Source organism: Cricetulus griseus, chromosome 3 (assembly GCF_003668045.3).
Source record: "Cricetulus griseus strain 17A/GY chromosome 3, alternate assembly CriGri-PICRH-1.0, whole genome shotgun sequence".
Lineage (NCBI taxonomy): Eukaryota > Metazoa > Chordata > Mammalia > Rodentia > Cricetidae > Cricetulus > Cricetulus griseus.
The window spans coordinates 21,495,343-21,510,508 of NC_048596.1; the positions used below are offsets into that span (position 1 = coordinate 21,495,343).

The 15,166-nt window shown below is 38.4% G+C and overlaps 1 protein-coding gene across 3 annotated transcripts in view; it reads right to left on the bottom strand.

The window, feature by feature from the left end:
• Window positions 1–5,119: 5,119 nt before the first annotated feature.
• LOC100757723 (cytochrome P450 2C29) overlaps window positions 5,120–15,166 on the bottom strand; it is a 33,291-nt gene continuing 23,244 nt past the window's right edge. For all 3 annotated transcript variants that reach the window (XM_035443077.1, XM_035443075.1, XM_035443076.1), the window contains 2 exons: window positions 14,417–14,558; window positions 5,120–5,591 (listed from right to left, as the gene is read on the bottom strand). In XM_035443077.1, coding sequence (XP_035298968.1) covers window positions 5,410–5,591; window positions 14,417–14,558 — 324 coding nt within the window. In that variant the 3' untranslated portion in view covers window positions 5,120–5,409. The remainder of the gene's footprint in view (window positions 5,592–14,416; window positions 14,559–15,166) is intronic.

The window sequence follows — 15,166 nt, forward strand, 5'->3', positions numbered from 1 at the left end:
ATATAGTGAACTATGAGGCAGAGTTTATAAATGTTTGTGAATGTAATTGAACATAGTGTTTCTGTGCAGGCTAAGAAGTGAGACACAAGTGGTGTGACCTCCAGTCCTTTTCTATGAGTAGAGGAGGCCATAGGAATGTACAATAGTGACAACTAGTATTTAGCAAGTTGACCCACCAGACATGTTTCCTGATTGGGAAGCCCCACCTGGTAAGGCCAAGGGGTGTTACTGGCCGTAGATAAGTATTTGTCTCTGTATTTTCTATCATAAGCCACCTCATTTCTTCCTAACAACTTCATTTCTCCCCTAAGAAAAGCTTTGGGTGTATTCTTACTGCTTGTGTATTTATTATGTACAAATATGCCATCTATTGGGAACACATATATCTGTGGATGGTCAGGGAGATGACCATATGATGACCAGGAAGATAGACATAACATTCTCAGTCACAATGACAGCCTTTCACACAGACAGCTGATTTCAGACTTCAGAACAGATTAAAAGCAAACTGGTTGTCCCTGGAGACAAATATCTGGTTGTCCCTAGAGACAAATATATGAGGTATGTTTTTACTGATTCAAGGTCAGAGTTTGAAGCAACCTTAGTCTGCAGTACTCCCTACCACTCAAGGTCCAGCTAATTAGTCATTACTGTTAAGTCTTGAATTCCAATGTCATTTTCTGTCTGGGATTCCTCACCAACTTACAGCTATGTGCATGGGCCAATGTGACATTCCGAACCTAAGAGAACTACCTGATTTATTGGGTGCTATGGGAATGTGTTGGGCCCTGAAAATGTAACTTGTAATTGTCCAGAGTTTGGCTGTGAAGGAGCAGGGGCAACAGTGGTGTGGAGCTATGTGAGAGATGCTGCAGAATAGGGAGTGTGTGTGTGTGTGTGTGTGTGTGTGTGTGTGTGTGTGTGTGTGTGTGTTCTGAGTGTTAGATGATGAAGCACGAGAGAAGTGCAAGGAAGTGAGTGGGTGAATGAGTGAGTGATATAGCAGCTTCTCTGAGGATAAGGGGGGGCAAAGAAATGGTTTCAGACCTGGGAGAATGTAGAGAAGCTGTGAAAGTTGCTAGACACCTGCAAGGGGGTGGCGAGAAATTTCCAGGAAGAAGCTGAGTAGAGCCATGAGGAAACAGAATGATGGGTGTCATGGTAACAAAAATTTCAACCCTAAGCAGACTGAGAGACTTGCCATGGAGAAATGTGCCAAATCACAGAGGAGCAGCACTCCTTTGCACATGACGGAAGCATGGTAGGTTAAGAGGAAGCTTTGTGACATTCTTGTGAGGCTTTATCAGCAAATGTAGACACACAAAGATCTCTCCAATGTCACTTACCTAGTAGAAGGGGAGAGATAGTGATTAGAACAAGTACAGGAGAAAACAGTTGGAGAGGTACAAGTGTCTTATTGAGTAGACTCTCACATGGTAGGACCCTGAAGGGCATATCTGTAAGATGCCCACATAGTGGTTGCTCCAAAAAGTCGGTACCTACATGGTAGGTACCACAAAGGGAATAGTAGGTTCCAGGAGCCAGAATGAGGACACTTGCTTAGAGATCAAGAAGCTATGGATCATTAGGTTAGGTGGAGGAAAGAAGGGACTGGAGAGGCAAACTTTAGAATCAAGTTTTGTGTGTGGCAAAACCCTGCAGAGGCAAAGTATTCATACATACCTTAGGAGAGTCAGGTTAGAAGCTTGGTTTGGAATTGCCAAGTTCATTAGGAAGAAACTCATTTGTGCTACTCTCAGGATTTCAGCTCCAGATGATTGAAAAAGGAAATAAAAAGGAAGGAGATGAGTGCTCCTAGGTAAGGTGGAGAAGCTTCTTATGGATGCATTGGAGAGCATAGCCAGAGGAAGAGACATCTTGGAGAATCCAGATTGGACATGGCCCCATCTGAGCTGGGCCATGTCAGCAGAGGGGAGGGGAGTGAAGAGAAGATAGGGGAGAACGGGGTGCAGCAGTTAAGATGGCAATGATACAAAAGGGGCAGGTAATTAAAGTGGCTGGATTACATATGGAAGAACCCCCGGGAGACGGCAGCTCTGCTGCTGGGCTAGAGAGTTCAAATTGGCAATGGGTATGGCAGCTCTGCCCTGTTACAGTTTGGGACTGAGGGATGCTGGGAGACCCTGGCTGGCAGATCTGCTGTGATACTTTAAAAACACACCTCGTCATTTGTCCCATTGTTTGAGACTTAACCAGAACCATATTTAATACCACTTTCATCTGTTCAAAGACTGCATAGCCTGTGTGAATATATGCCTGTGCACTGATACTGATGTGTGTACAGACACATGTCTGCATTTGCCACTACTATAGTTGTCAACTGGGAATAGGCAAAGTGACTTCCTTTGGCATTCACAGCAAGGGCACATGACTTACTTATCTTCTCATTTAATAACTTCCAATGTGATGAGAAGGGAATATATCAAGTAAAACCATTAGGAAGGTGAGTCTCCACCATGACTGTTTTTTTTTTTTTTTTGCTGGAGAGAAGAGAGACACTTGGAGATAAAGTAAGCAGTAGGAAAGCAAAAGGCATGCTCAGGTTTAAACCGGAAAGAACAAGTCAAAAGTATATTTAATATATTTATATTTTTTCTTGGTATGAGGAAAGCAGGAATGACCTCCATTCTGTGTATTCCTGTGTATTCCACACTTGTTTCTCTATCAGATGTGGGTGCTTGACACTGTTTATCTGTTTTATGTGTAGATGCTTCCACTAACTCTTGATGATGCCCTGCCAAGAGCTTTCTCTTACTCTCTTATTATCCTCCTCAGTCTTTTTTTATGTACAGTGGAAGAGCATAGAACTCCTCTCTCTCTCTCTCTTTCTCTCTCTCTCTCTCTCTCTCTCTCTCTCTCTCTCTGTATTACACTTGAATGCACAGGATATGTATGTTTTCATTTGTCTATGATTGTCTGTTTCTGTGTTGGTGTGCATATGCAAGAGCGTATGGAGTCAAGCCCTCAGTTTTTGGTGGTGTTCCTTAGGAACTTCCTACATTGGTTCCTGGATAAGATATCCCACTGGGCTGGCTATAACCTGGCATGACTCTGGTTCTGCTTCCAAGTCTCTTGTAAGAAGTACTCATCATCATTTCTGACCTCTAAGATAGGTGTTGAATGTAGACTTGTGTCCTTAGGCCTTCCTGGCAAGAACATTGTTGACTGAGCCACCTTCGCAGCCTCTTTCCCTTAATATTCTCTATGCTTCCTGATATGAGAACCAGTAGGAATCTTTGGGAAGAAAATCTGTTTTCTTTCATCACTGTCTAGAGCTATGCATCCTAGTCTCAGAGTAGCACATGACTACCTGGCCAACAGGTTTCCTTAGATCAAGGCACCTGTGGAAATAGACTTTCACTTGGAATGGGCCAGCAGTCCATGGGGCTATGTAGCAATTTGCAAAATTTGTGCAGCTTGAAGGCTCTTTTCTTTTATTATATTCTTAACTCTTGGGGGGATCGTTTTATTTTGTCAGTCACACACGCAAAAGCTATAAATTTTCACTGGAAATTCTGGTCCTTCTCAAATATTTCTCTCTAAGATTTAGCAGGGAGCTAATGCTTCTCAAACCTCTTATCTGGAATCACTAACTACAACTTCCATTTCTGGCAACTTGTCTGGCTCAATAGAGACAGTTAGGTACAAATGAGAAAATAACACTTGGATCATTAACCATGTCTCACAGTTCTGGAAAGACGGGTAAGGCATATATACACAGAAAAGGGAAAAGCCTAGGAATACACGTAGTGCCAACTGTTGACAGTAAGTTCCCTGGACATCAAGCATATAGAATCAATGATAAGATCTAGTATGATCCAATGAAAATGCATGCAAATTATGGGAGGAAAAGATCTATTTTTTCAGAGGAACTTGTAGTGGTAGAAGAAGAGATGGGAAAACAGTGCTTTATCAAAGTCTGTCTTTCACAGAGACATTGAGACATGACACCCTTTTATAAAAAGGGGACTGTATAAAGGCATTGTAGAATATTATTTTAAGATGAGTAACTTTTTATGTTGTGGAATATTTGTTTAGTGATGCAAGGATGTGTTGTATTCTTTTATGATGTATTTCTTTATCTCTGTGAAACTGTGTTATTTTTCCTGTCTAAAACACCTGATTGGTATAATAAAGAGCTGAAAGGCCAATAAGAAGGCATCAGGAAGGATAGGAGGGGACGGCAGGCAGAGAAAATAAATAGAAGGAGAACAGGAGGGCTCAGGAATCAAGAGAGATTAAGGAGCAAACAAAGAAGGTGCCAGCCACACAGCCACACAGCTAACCATGGAGTAAAAGTGAAAGTAGTAAGCTTACAGAAGTAAGAAAAGGAAAAAGCCCAGAGGCAAAAGGTAGATGGAATCATTTAAGAAAAGCTGGATAGAAATAAGCCAAGCTAAGGCTAGTCATTCATAAGTAAGAATAAGGCTCAGTGTGTGCATGTAATTGGGAGCTGGGTGGTGCCACCCCTCGCCCCAAAGAGTAAAAAGCAATCAACTACATAAAAGCATATCTTTCGGGCATCAATGGATTGTCTAGGCTAGCATATTGTTGTCCTTAAAGCATGATACCCATGTCTATTACCTTTTTACTTTGTAGCCACAAGTAGAGGGCAGCTTACATAAGTGCTGTGATAGCAGCAGATGTCTGATCTGGTATTTAGTTAAACCTGCTAATATTCTGAGCTCTGAGTGTAGAATAATGTTATGTTGGGAGTGGAAATGTGTATTTGCCGACATAAAAAGGAACAATAGATGCTTTCATAAGGATCATGATGTATTTCTTAAAACATATTATGTGTCTTAAAGCCAACTATAGGAACCATTACTAAAGCTGTTCATGTAACCCTGGTAAGTAACTGTAAGTAAAAATAAAGATGGTCCAAGCTCTTTGGGGCCACTTGTGTGCAATCCACCTGGTCGTCAAATTTTTTCCTTGTGATGATGCTCCTTCCCCATTTCAGGACCTGAAAATAGGCTGAGGCTGGACCCCAGAATATCCCTTATGTGAACTGAAGGATAATCTGATTAGAACAGGAATACAAACTGAAAATTTTATCAAGGCATGCAAAAAACACACATGACTGTGAATTATTGTTTATTTGTTTTACCTGGTAGAATTTTATCTGTTTTACCGTGAAGCCATGTTAACAGCTTAGGTTTAGATTCCTGTGAGTACAAGGAATATTAAGAGTGTTATAGAGAACATAGAATAGCAGATATTTTGTGCAGTGACTTAAGAGACTGCCAACTGACATCACTGGGCAATGAGAAAACACAAGCCATGAGAAGGGGGAAGGACACAGTGTATAGGCTGGAAAAATGGTAAATGTAGGCTTTGGGGTGATTTCAGAAAGGAATACAACGTGAGCCAGGCATCTGATATTCTTCAGACAGGAATGAAGCAGATCTGGTAATGTGGAGGCACTAAAGATATACCATTGACCACTGAGGTAATATTGACATCCTTTGGGGGAACTAGAGATTTCAGCTTGAACTTCTGTAAAATGGTAGTCAGGAATAGAAAAAGCTCCATTTTAGCCAGGCCCTCTCCTGCACAAACACGTTTTCCTGTGGGGAAAAGAGACAAAGGAGGTGACCATGACTTGTACATAAGTGAGGGTGAGATACCTTGTGTTTGTAAACCAAACTGAGCTAAGAGGAACTGCTGAGTTACTGGATGGGTAGTTAATTGTGTGGATGAGTGAGAAGATAATCAGTTAAGCAAACAGACAATAGTGGGTAACATTTAAGTAACATAAGATTTAAGAAATGAATCAAACAAAAATCCTCATCAGCTTGATTGCCCACATCTGTCATCAGAACATCTGTGAGACTGAAGGATAAGGATTATGAATTTGTTATCAAATACTTAGTGTATGGCCATCCATGTCAACAGATTCAGATGCCTACCACAACAGACATGCATATTTCAACATAGATGAAGCCTTAGAAAAAGATCTTAAAACAGCCTGTTTGCATGTAACAACAGAGGTCCTTAAAGGGAAATGAATAAATCCCTTAGTGAGATATAGGCAAACACAAACAAACAGTGGGAGAAAAAGAATAAATACTTTAAAGACATTCAAGAAAACACAAATATCAGAAGAAGAAAAGAAACTATTCAGGTTCTAAAAATGGAAATAGAATCAATAAAGAAAATTTGAACTGAGGAAATTCTGGAAATGAAAACTTTAGGAATTCAAGTAGGAACTATAGAGGAAATCTTCACCATCAGAATACAAGAAATGGAAGAAGGAAACTCATGCATTGTAGTTACAATAAAAAAATTGGTTATATCAGTCAAAGAAAAGTTTAAATATAAAAGTCTCCTGAGACACAACATCCAGGAAATCTGTGACACTATTAAAAAACCAAAACCCTAACAATAGAAACAGAAAGAAAAGAATTTAATCTCAAGGTGTAGAAAATATTTTCAACAAAATCATAGGAGAAAATTTCTCTAATCTAAAGAGGAAATTTTGTAAATTCTTGTGAAGGTACAAGAAACACACAGAAAACAAAATAGAGTGGACCACAAAAAAGTCCTCAGCACATGATAATCAAAACACTGTAAGTACAGAACAAAGAACATTAAAAGTTACAAGGAGGAAAAAAACAAGTAACATACAAAGGCAGACCTATTAGAGTTACACCTGCCTGTTCAAAAGTCACAAGAGTCAGGACAAATGTGCTGATCACAGATGCCAACAGAGACAACCATATCCAGCAAAACTTTCAATCACCATAGCTGGATAAAATAAAATGATCCATGATAGTCAAATTTAAGCAATATTTTTCTATAAACCCAAACCTAGAGAAGGTTCTAGAAGGAAAATTCCAACCACAATAGGCTAACTACAACTATGACAACAAAGGGAAAAAATAAAATCAGAATCAGTAAGTCAAAAGAAGAAAAGTAAACACACACACACACACACACACACACACACACACACACACACACACACACACCCCACAGTGGACACCAGCAATAACATAACAGTAATCAGCAATCATTAGCCATTACCATCTTTCAATATCAGTGGTCTCAATTCTCTTATAAAACACAGACTAACAGAATGGATGTGAAAAAAGGATCCCTACTTTTGCTGCATCTAAGAAATTCACCTGAATATCAAGAATAGACATTCCTCAGGATAAAAGGTTAGAAAAGTTATTCCAAACAAAGTGACATGAGAATCAAGCTGGTGTAGCCATTTGATAGCTAATAAAATAGATTCAAACCAAAACTAACCAGTAGATATTGGGAAGGACACTACAAATTCATTTAAGGAAAAATCCACAAAGATGGCACTTTAATTCTTAGTGTGTATGCTTCAAACATAAGGTCACCAAAGTTTGTAAATGAAACACCACCACAGCTTAAGTCACATATTGACCCTCACAAACTGATAGTAGGAGAGGTCAATACTCCACATTTAGATGATATAAAAACAATTGTCTTAACTGATATATACAGAATGTTTCACCCAAACACACCAAAACTTCTTGCACCCATTGTACTGTCTCAAAAATTAACCACATATTCTAACACAAAGCAAATCTCAACAAATGTAAGAAAATTGAAATCATCCCTGTGTCCTATCAAACCAAAACAGTTTAAAGCTAGATATTAACAACAACAGAAGCAACAGAAAATTTACAAATTAATGGAAACTAAACAACTCCCTACTGAATGAAAAATAAATCAAGACCAAAATAAAGAATTTAAAGACTTCCTAGATTTCAACAAAAATGAATCCACATCAGATCCAAACTTAAGGGCTTCTAAGAGTCAGGTCCACAGCATGTGCATAAATAAATCAAGAGTGAGCCTGGGCATTGGTGGCAAACACCTTTAATCCCAGAACTGGGGAGGCAGAGGCACTTGGATTTCTGTGAGTTCAAGGTCAGTATGGTCTACAAAGTGAGTTCCAGGACAACCTCCAGAGCAATAGAGAGAAATCTTGTCTCAAAAAAGAATAAGTAAATAAATAAATAAATAAATAAATTAGAGTGATCTCATACTAGGGAGCTAACAGCACACCTGAAAGGTGTATAACACAAAAAGAATTCAACCCAAAAGGAGTAGATGGCAAAAAGATTAAAAGTCAGGGTTGAAATCTATAAACAGAAACAAAAATACAAAAATTCCATGAAAAAAGTAACTAGTTCTTTGAGAAAACCAATAAGATTGACAAATCTTTATCCAAATAAACTAAAAGACAGAGAAAGAATATCCAAATTGACAAAATTAGAAACGAAAAGGATGACATAATGAAAGATGCTGAGGAAATCCAGAGAATTACAAGGATATAGTTAAAAAATATGTAGTCTATCAAACTGAAAAAACTAAATGAAATGGAACATTTTTGATAGGAACCACTTACCAAAGTTAAATTAAGAACAAATAAGTAATTAAAACAATCCCCCTCACACACTACCTGTGAGCAACCTCTCCAAATCCCCAACCCCTCCCCCGCACCTATCAGTGACTGAGGTGATAAAGCTTGCCTGGAGATTAGAATGCAATGCTAGCTACAGCCATAGAGGTCAGACAGTTGTGGTACACACCTTTAATCGAAGCAGTCACACTAGTTAGCCATGGAAGCTGGGAAGTGGTGCTACAAGCCTTTAATACCAGGACTAGAGAGGTATATAAGACAGGGGAAGGTTCTCAGAGCTGGCATTCAGTCTTGAGTCAATTAGACTCCAGCCAGGTTGAGGACAGGATCACCACAGTCTTGGGAGAGATAACAGCTCTCTGGTAGCTTGACTGTATTGCTTTTCTGATCTTCAGCTTGAACACTGATATATGTCTCTGTGTTTATATCATACATGTTACAACTGACTACCAGACCTGAGAGCCTGCATGCACGTGGAGGAGTTAAGTTTCTGGCTCCCAGAAGGCCCTACTATCTAGGCCCTAGCCACCAGTGTCTCATCCCAAGCCCCAACCCAACTATCCCCCACCACATCAGAAACCACCAGAGCCAAGACCCTGCCAGTACCTGGAGGTGCAATCACCAGAGCCACAGGCCACACCTGACCAGTTTAGAGGAAGAGATGAATAGACTACAGTGTAAGAATACATTGAACAACATAAAGAGTCATACAACACCACCAGAAGCTAGTGTTTATACAACAGCAAGACCTGAACATCACAGTGCAGATTAAGCAGAAGAAAACAACCTTAAAAATAACTTCATGAAGTTGATAGAGGCCCTTAAAGAGTAAATGAAAAATTCCCTTATAGAAGTGGAGGAAAAGACTAACAAAAAATTGAAAGAAATAAACAAATTCCTTAAAGAAAGTCAAGAAAAAAAAAAACAAACATGTGAAGGAAAGAGTCTAAGACTCAAAAACTGAAATAGAGGAAATAAAAAAACCCACAAACTGAAGAAATGCAGGAAATGTAAAATCAGGGTAAATGATCAGAAACTATAGAAGCAAGAATAACTAACAGAATACAATGGGCATTGAAGATACGAAAAAGAAAATAGATTCATCGGGGAAAATAAATATTAAATCCAACAAATTCTTAACACAAAACATCCATGAAATCTGGAAGACCATGAAAAACCAAACCTAAGAATAATAGGGATAGAAGAAGGTGAAGAAGTCCATCTCAAAGGCACAGAAAACATATTCAAGAAAATCATAGAAGAAAACTTTCACAACCTAAAGAAGGACATGCCTATGAAATATTAGAAGCTTACAGAACACCAAATGGATTGAACAATTAGTGTCCTCTCCACATAATAATCAAAATACTTAACATACAGAATAAAGAAAGAATATTAGAGCTGCAAAAGAAAAAGGCCAAATAACATATAAAGTCAGACCTCTCAGAATTACACCTGACTTCACAATGGAAACTCCAAAAGTGAGGCAGCCCTAGACAGATGTTCTGCAGACAGTAAAATACCACAGAGACCAGCCTATACTACTACACCCAGCAAATCTTTCAAGCACTATACACAGAGAAAACAAGATATTCCATGGCAAAACCATATTTAAACACTACCTATCCACATCCAGCACTACAAAAAGCACTAGAAGAAAAATTCCAGCCCAAGTAAGTTAGCTACACCCATAAAAATACAAGCAATAGATTATCATGCACTAGCAAAGCACAAAGATGGGAAACACACACATAATACTACCACCACCACCACCAAAACAAAAAATAACAGGAACAAATAATCACTGGTCATTAATGTTTCTTCATATCAATGGTCTCAATTCAACTATAAAAAGACACAGCCTAAGAGAATGGATATGAAAAAAGGATCAATGCTTCTGCTGCATACAAGAAACACACCTCAACTTCAAAGACAAGCATTACTTCAGAGGAAAGGGATGGGAAAAGATTTTCCAATAAAATGGGCTGAAGAAACAAGCTGCTGTAGCTATCCTAATATCTAGCAAAGAGACTTCAAACTAAAGATAAACTCATTTCATATTGATCACAGGAAAAAACCATCAAGATGAAATCTCAATTCTGAACATCTATGCTCCAAATACAAGGGCATGAACATTTATAAAAGAAGCATTACTAAAGCTCAAATCACACATTAAACTCCACACACTAAGAGTGGGAGACTTCAACACCCCACTTTCATCACTGGACAGGACTGCCAGACAGAAACTTAACAGAGAAATAAAGGACCTAACAGAAGTTATGACTCAAATGGGATTAATGAACTTGTATATTACATTCTACCCAAATACAAAAGAATATATCATCTCAGCACTGCATGGAACCTTCTCTAAAATCCACTGCATACTCGGTAACAAAGCAAACCTCAACAGATACAAAAAATTGGAATAACTCCTGGTATCTTATTGGATCACCATGGGTTAAAGTTAGAATTCAACTAATTGCAGAAAGCTCCCAAACTCATGGAAATTGAACAATGCTCAACTGAATCACCCCTGTGTAAAGGAAGAAATAAAGAAATTAAAGACTTCCTTGAAATTTTTTGATTGCTGATAAGCAAACAACAGATTGTTGACAGACATGGGAGGTAAACCAGACTGTTAAAATAAATCAGCCTATATATTGTAAGAATGCCTTAACTTACAATTGTTAACTAAAAAACTTCACTGCTTTGGAGCAGAGGTTTTGCTTTTGTTTCCATGGTAAATGAGAGACTGTTGACTCCTTTAGGATTAATATGGATCAGGTTTGATCAGGGAAAACCTCCTGAATCCTGACAGCTGATATATATCAACAAAGGTTACAGCTTGTCTTCCCAGGAGATGTCTATGATCTCAGTTTTCTTGGGAACCACTAAAGATGCCTTCTCAGATAGACAACAGGAAGCAGTCTAGAGAAAAATGACACCCATACTTCCAAGAGTTGGGTTGTGGGTTGTATTTTGTTATTTTATGTGGATATTTGTTATCATTTAGGGGAATAAAAGAATATAAGATAGATAGACAACTATTACTCTCAGATATTTTGCATTGGCATGGAGTTTGGTGTCTTGACACAAATGTAAAAATATATGGCATACTTTCATTTGGGGTATTTGGCTTAGGTAACTTATTTAAAAGTGCAATGTATAATTAAGAAACGAGGTTAGTAGTTAGTCTACAACATTCAAACTTTTAATCAAATTAGGTATGCTTTCAAGGTAAACAGACATTTTATACAAATAGGTGATTTTTCAAACACCTCAAAGATATGTACAGAATTAGGCATTTAATAACCTATGCTTTTTCATGACAATAAGAAACATATGCCCCTGGCAGCATGAATTTACTTCATAAAAGAATGATGGGCACGAATGAAACTCCATATGGAGTTTGTTTTCATCATGGCAAGGTTAGCCATTTGGTCAAGACACTGCTTTTGCCTTGACTGATGACTGCATGCTGTACAAACTAGGCATGCAGGACACACAGGATAGCAACTGCCAAATTTTGCAAAGATAATGCAGGAGAGTCCTTCAAAATTCCTGCTTCAAGAAGAGTCTGGCAGATATTTTAGGCCTGCAGTCTGAATATGGATGTCCCCAAATTGCAGAAGATTATTGGGGATTCTCTTTGTAGCCAGATGTCTATGTTGTTAGGTAATATTACCTCTTTCTGGAGTCTTTGATGGACTTAAAGACTAAATAGAGTTATAGTTTTCGTTAGATATTATAGACAGTAAATTAGATTTAAAACTTTGGATTTAGAAGGATAAGATAGATAGATAAAGGAGGATAAATGGGAGAAATTGAGGCTGGTGAAGAAGAAGCAAGACAGAGGGGTGAGAAAGGGGGAGAGGAGGGAACCCAGGGCAAGCCACACACAGTAGGAAAGAAAGACAGCTATATAGAATAAAGAAAGGTAAAAGTCCCAGAGGCAAAATGTAATTAAAGAGAAATTGGATAATTTAAAGTAGAAAATCTGGTTAGAAATAAGCCGAGCTAAGGCCAGGCATTCATAAGTAAGAATAAGTCTCTGTGTGATTATTTGGCAGCTAAGTGACAGATCCCCTAAGAGTAAAAGAAAAAAAAAGCCAATTACACACTATGGAAACCAGTGTGGCAGTTCCTCAGAAAGACAAGAATTGATTTTATTCAAGATCTAGCTATATATACTACTTGTGATGAATAGTTTTATGCCAACTTGACATATGCTAAAATCATATGAGAAGAGGGAAACTTGATTAAGACAATGCTTCCACAATATCTGTCTACAGGCAAGTTTGTGGGATATTCTTAATTAGTAGTTGATAGCAGACGGCTAAGACCAATTTGTTTGGAGTTACCTATGAGGTGGAGGCCCTGACTTCTGCACTAAAGCACGCTGAGCATGGTAGAGGAAGCTATTCAGTATATAGGCCCCTCCGTGGCCTATAATGGGGAAATATGAGCAAAATAATCCCCCCTTTTATCACAACTTCCTTTTGGACATGGTGTTTCAGTACAGCAAAAATAATCCTAAGGCACCACTCCTGAACAAATATCCAAATGCTCTACATCTTACCACAAAGATACTTAATCAAATATGTTCATTGCTTCTCTATTCACAATAGCCAAGAATAAAAAACCCCACATGTCCCTTGACATGAGAATTTATAAGGAAAAAGTGCTACATTTGCACAGTGGAGTATTACTCAGATGCTAACAACAAAATGACATCAAGAAATTTGCAAAGAAATGGATGGAAGTAGAAAAAAATAATTCCAAGTATGATAACCCAGAAAGATTAATATGAGCTATGTTCACTCTAAGTATACATTATCCATTAAATAAATGATAACCAAGGTACAATACATACACCCAGAGAGATTAGGTGTAGAGAAAAATACTAGTGGGGCACTCATTGATCTTCCTGGGAGAGAAAACATAGTAGATATTTATAGGTGTACTGGAACATGGGACTCAAAGAGAAGGATCAGATGGAAAAGTGGAAGGATTGCTAGAATTGAGGAGCATTTTTAGGGGTAATATAGAAATGTAGTCAGTGGAAATTTCCTAAAATACATGAAGGTGAATTTTCTAGTACCAGGACTGTGTTACATCAAATTAAGTTGTTGGCCAAAGTATTCTGATGAAAATCTCCAAACAATCCAGGCTGTTGTCAAGACAATAGGTTGCACTCCACAAACTAACAGCAAGTCCCCACTGATGAAGACAACACCCACACAACTCCTTGAACACAGATTGGTTGATACCTATATGTAACCTTCACCTCTCTGTTCTACTGTCTTGATTTACTCTGCAGGCTAGTAGTGGCTAAATGTATACACCAACTTAGCAACATAACTTTTGACTTACAATGCTGTCCTCCTTGAAATATATGCTAGGGCAACGGCAACACAAATCTTACTGGAGTAACTAACCAATATCTGATTTGACTTAAGACCCACTCCACAAGAAGGAACCTGTATCTGACACTATTTATGTGATTAAGAACCAGGAACAAGATAGCTCAGAGATCTATGGTAAAACAAAATGCTACTGGTCTTAAAAAATAAAAAAGTAGTGATAAAATGACTCCTAATGATATTCTACTATATTCATAGATCAGTTCCTTATGCAGCAATCTTCAGAAAAACTTCCTCTATCAGCAGAGAGAAAGAACACAGAGACCCATATCTAAACATTATGCAGAGATACACACACACACACACACACACACACACAGAGAGAGAGAGAGAGAGAGAGAGAGAGAGAGAGAGAGAGAGACAGAGACCTAGAAACACTAAGCTCTAAGTGGGATATCTCCATACAATCCTTCACCTCAGAGTTCAAAATTTGATCTTATCATGGCAGTCTCACCATTAAGGAAGTTATGTTCCTGATAATTCAAGTATTATCCCCATGGGAGTCACTGTTTATGTTCACACAGATTCTCATGTAACTGGAGCAATGGAAATGAATTTCTATTACCTGTTGAGAAAGGCATGAAGTAGTCACTTTTCTTAAAGTTTCCATTCCCATCTAGGAAGTGACCAGGGTCAAATGTCTCTGGGTTGGGAAATTCCTTGCTGTCGTGCAATACAGATGACAGTGATGCTATTACTGTTGTTCCCTGCAAACAAGAAACACAGAGAAAGGTACAAAGAAACCATGAATCTAAATGAATAAAGGATTTAGCCTACTTCACCTTCCAATCCATAGAGAAGATTAAGTGAAAATAAGAGCAGGAACATTTCAAAGCACAGCATGTAAGGAGCAGGGAGGGGTCTGAGAACTATTCACAGTGATGTAGCTAACATATCTTCAATGATATTTGAAGTCAGTACTTGGATGTTTGGTGCTAATGCTTCCAAGTCTGTTCTCCCTTTCCTCAGGTTTGTACATATGTGTCTCACCACCTGCTGCTCTAGTTCAACACATGGTTTTCACAGGTCACATGAACTATGGTTGCAAATGAAGTGCAGTATTATATGTCAGTAAACAGGAAATGAGTCATAAAAGTATGCAAACAAGCTCCCTTAGTCATGTGACCCCAGGGAAAGCTCTCTGGCCTGCCATAATTAGGTGCAGAGCAGGGAGGGCATTTGAGAGTATTTAAAAATCAAATGCCAGTCTCAATAATTTTGAAAATGGCCGTCCTCAGTTGTATACAAATTGCCTCTGGCTGCTTCTTACTACAATGGCAGAATTCAGAATTGGTGACACAATCTTCATGGACTA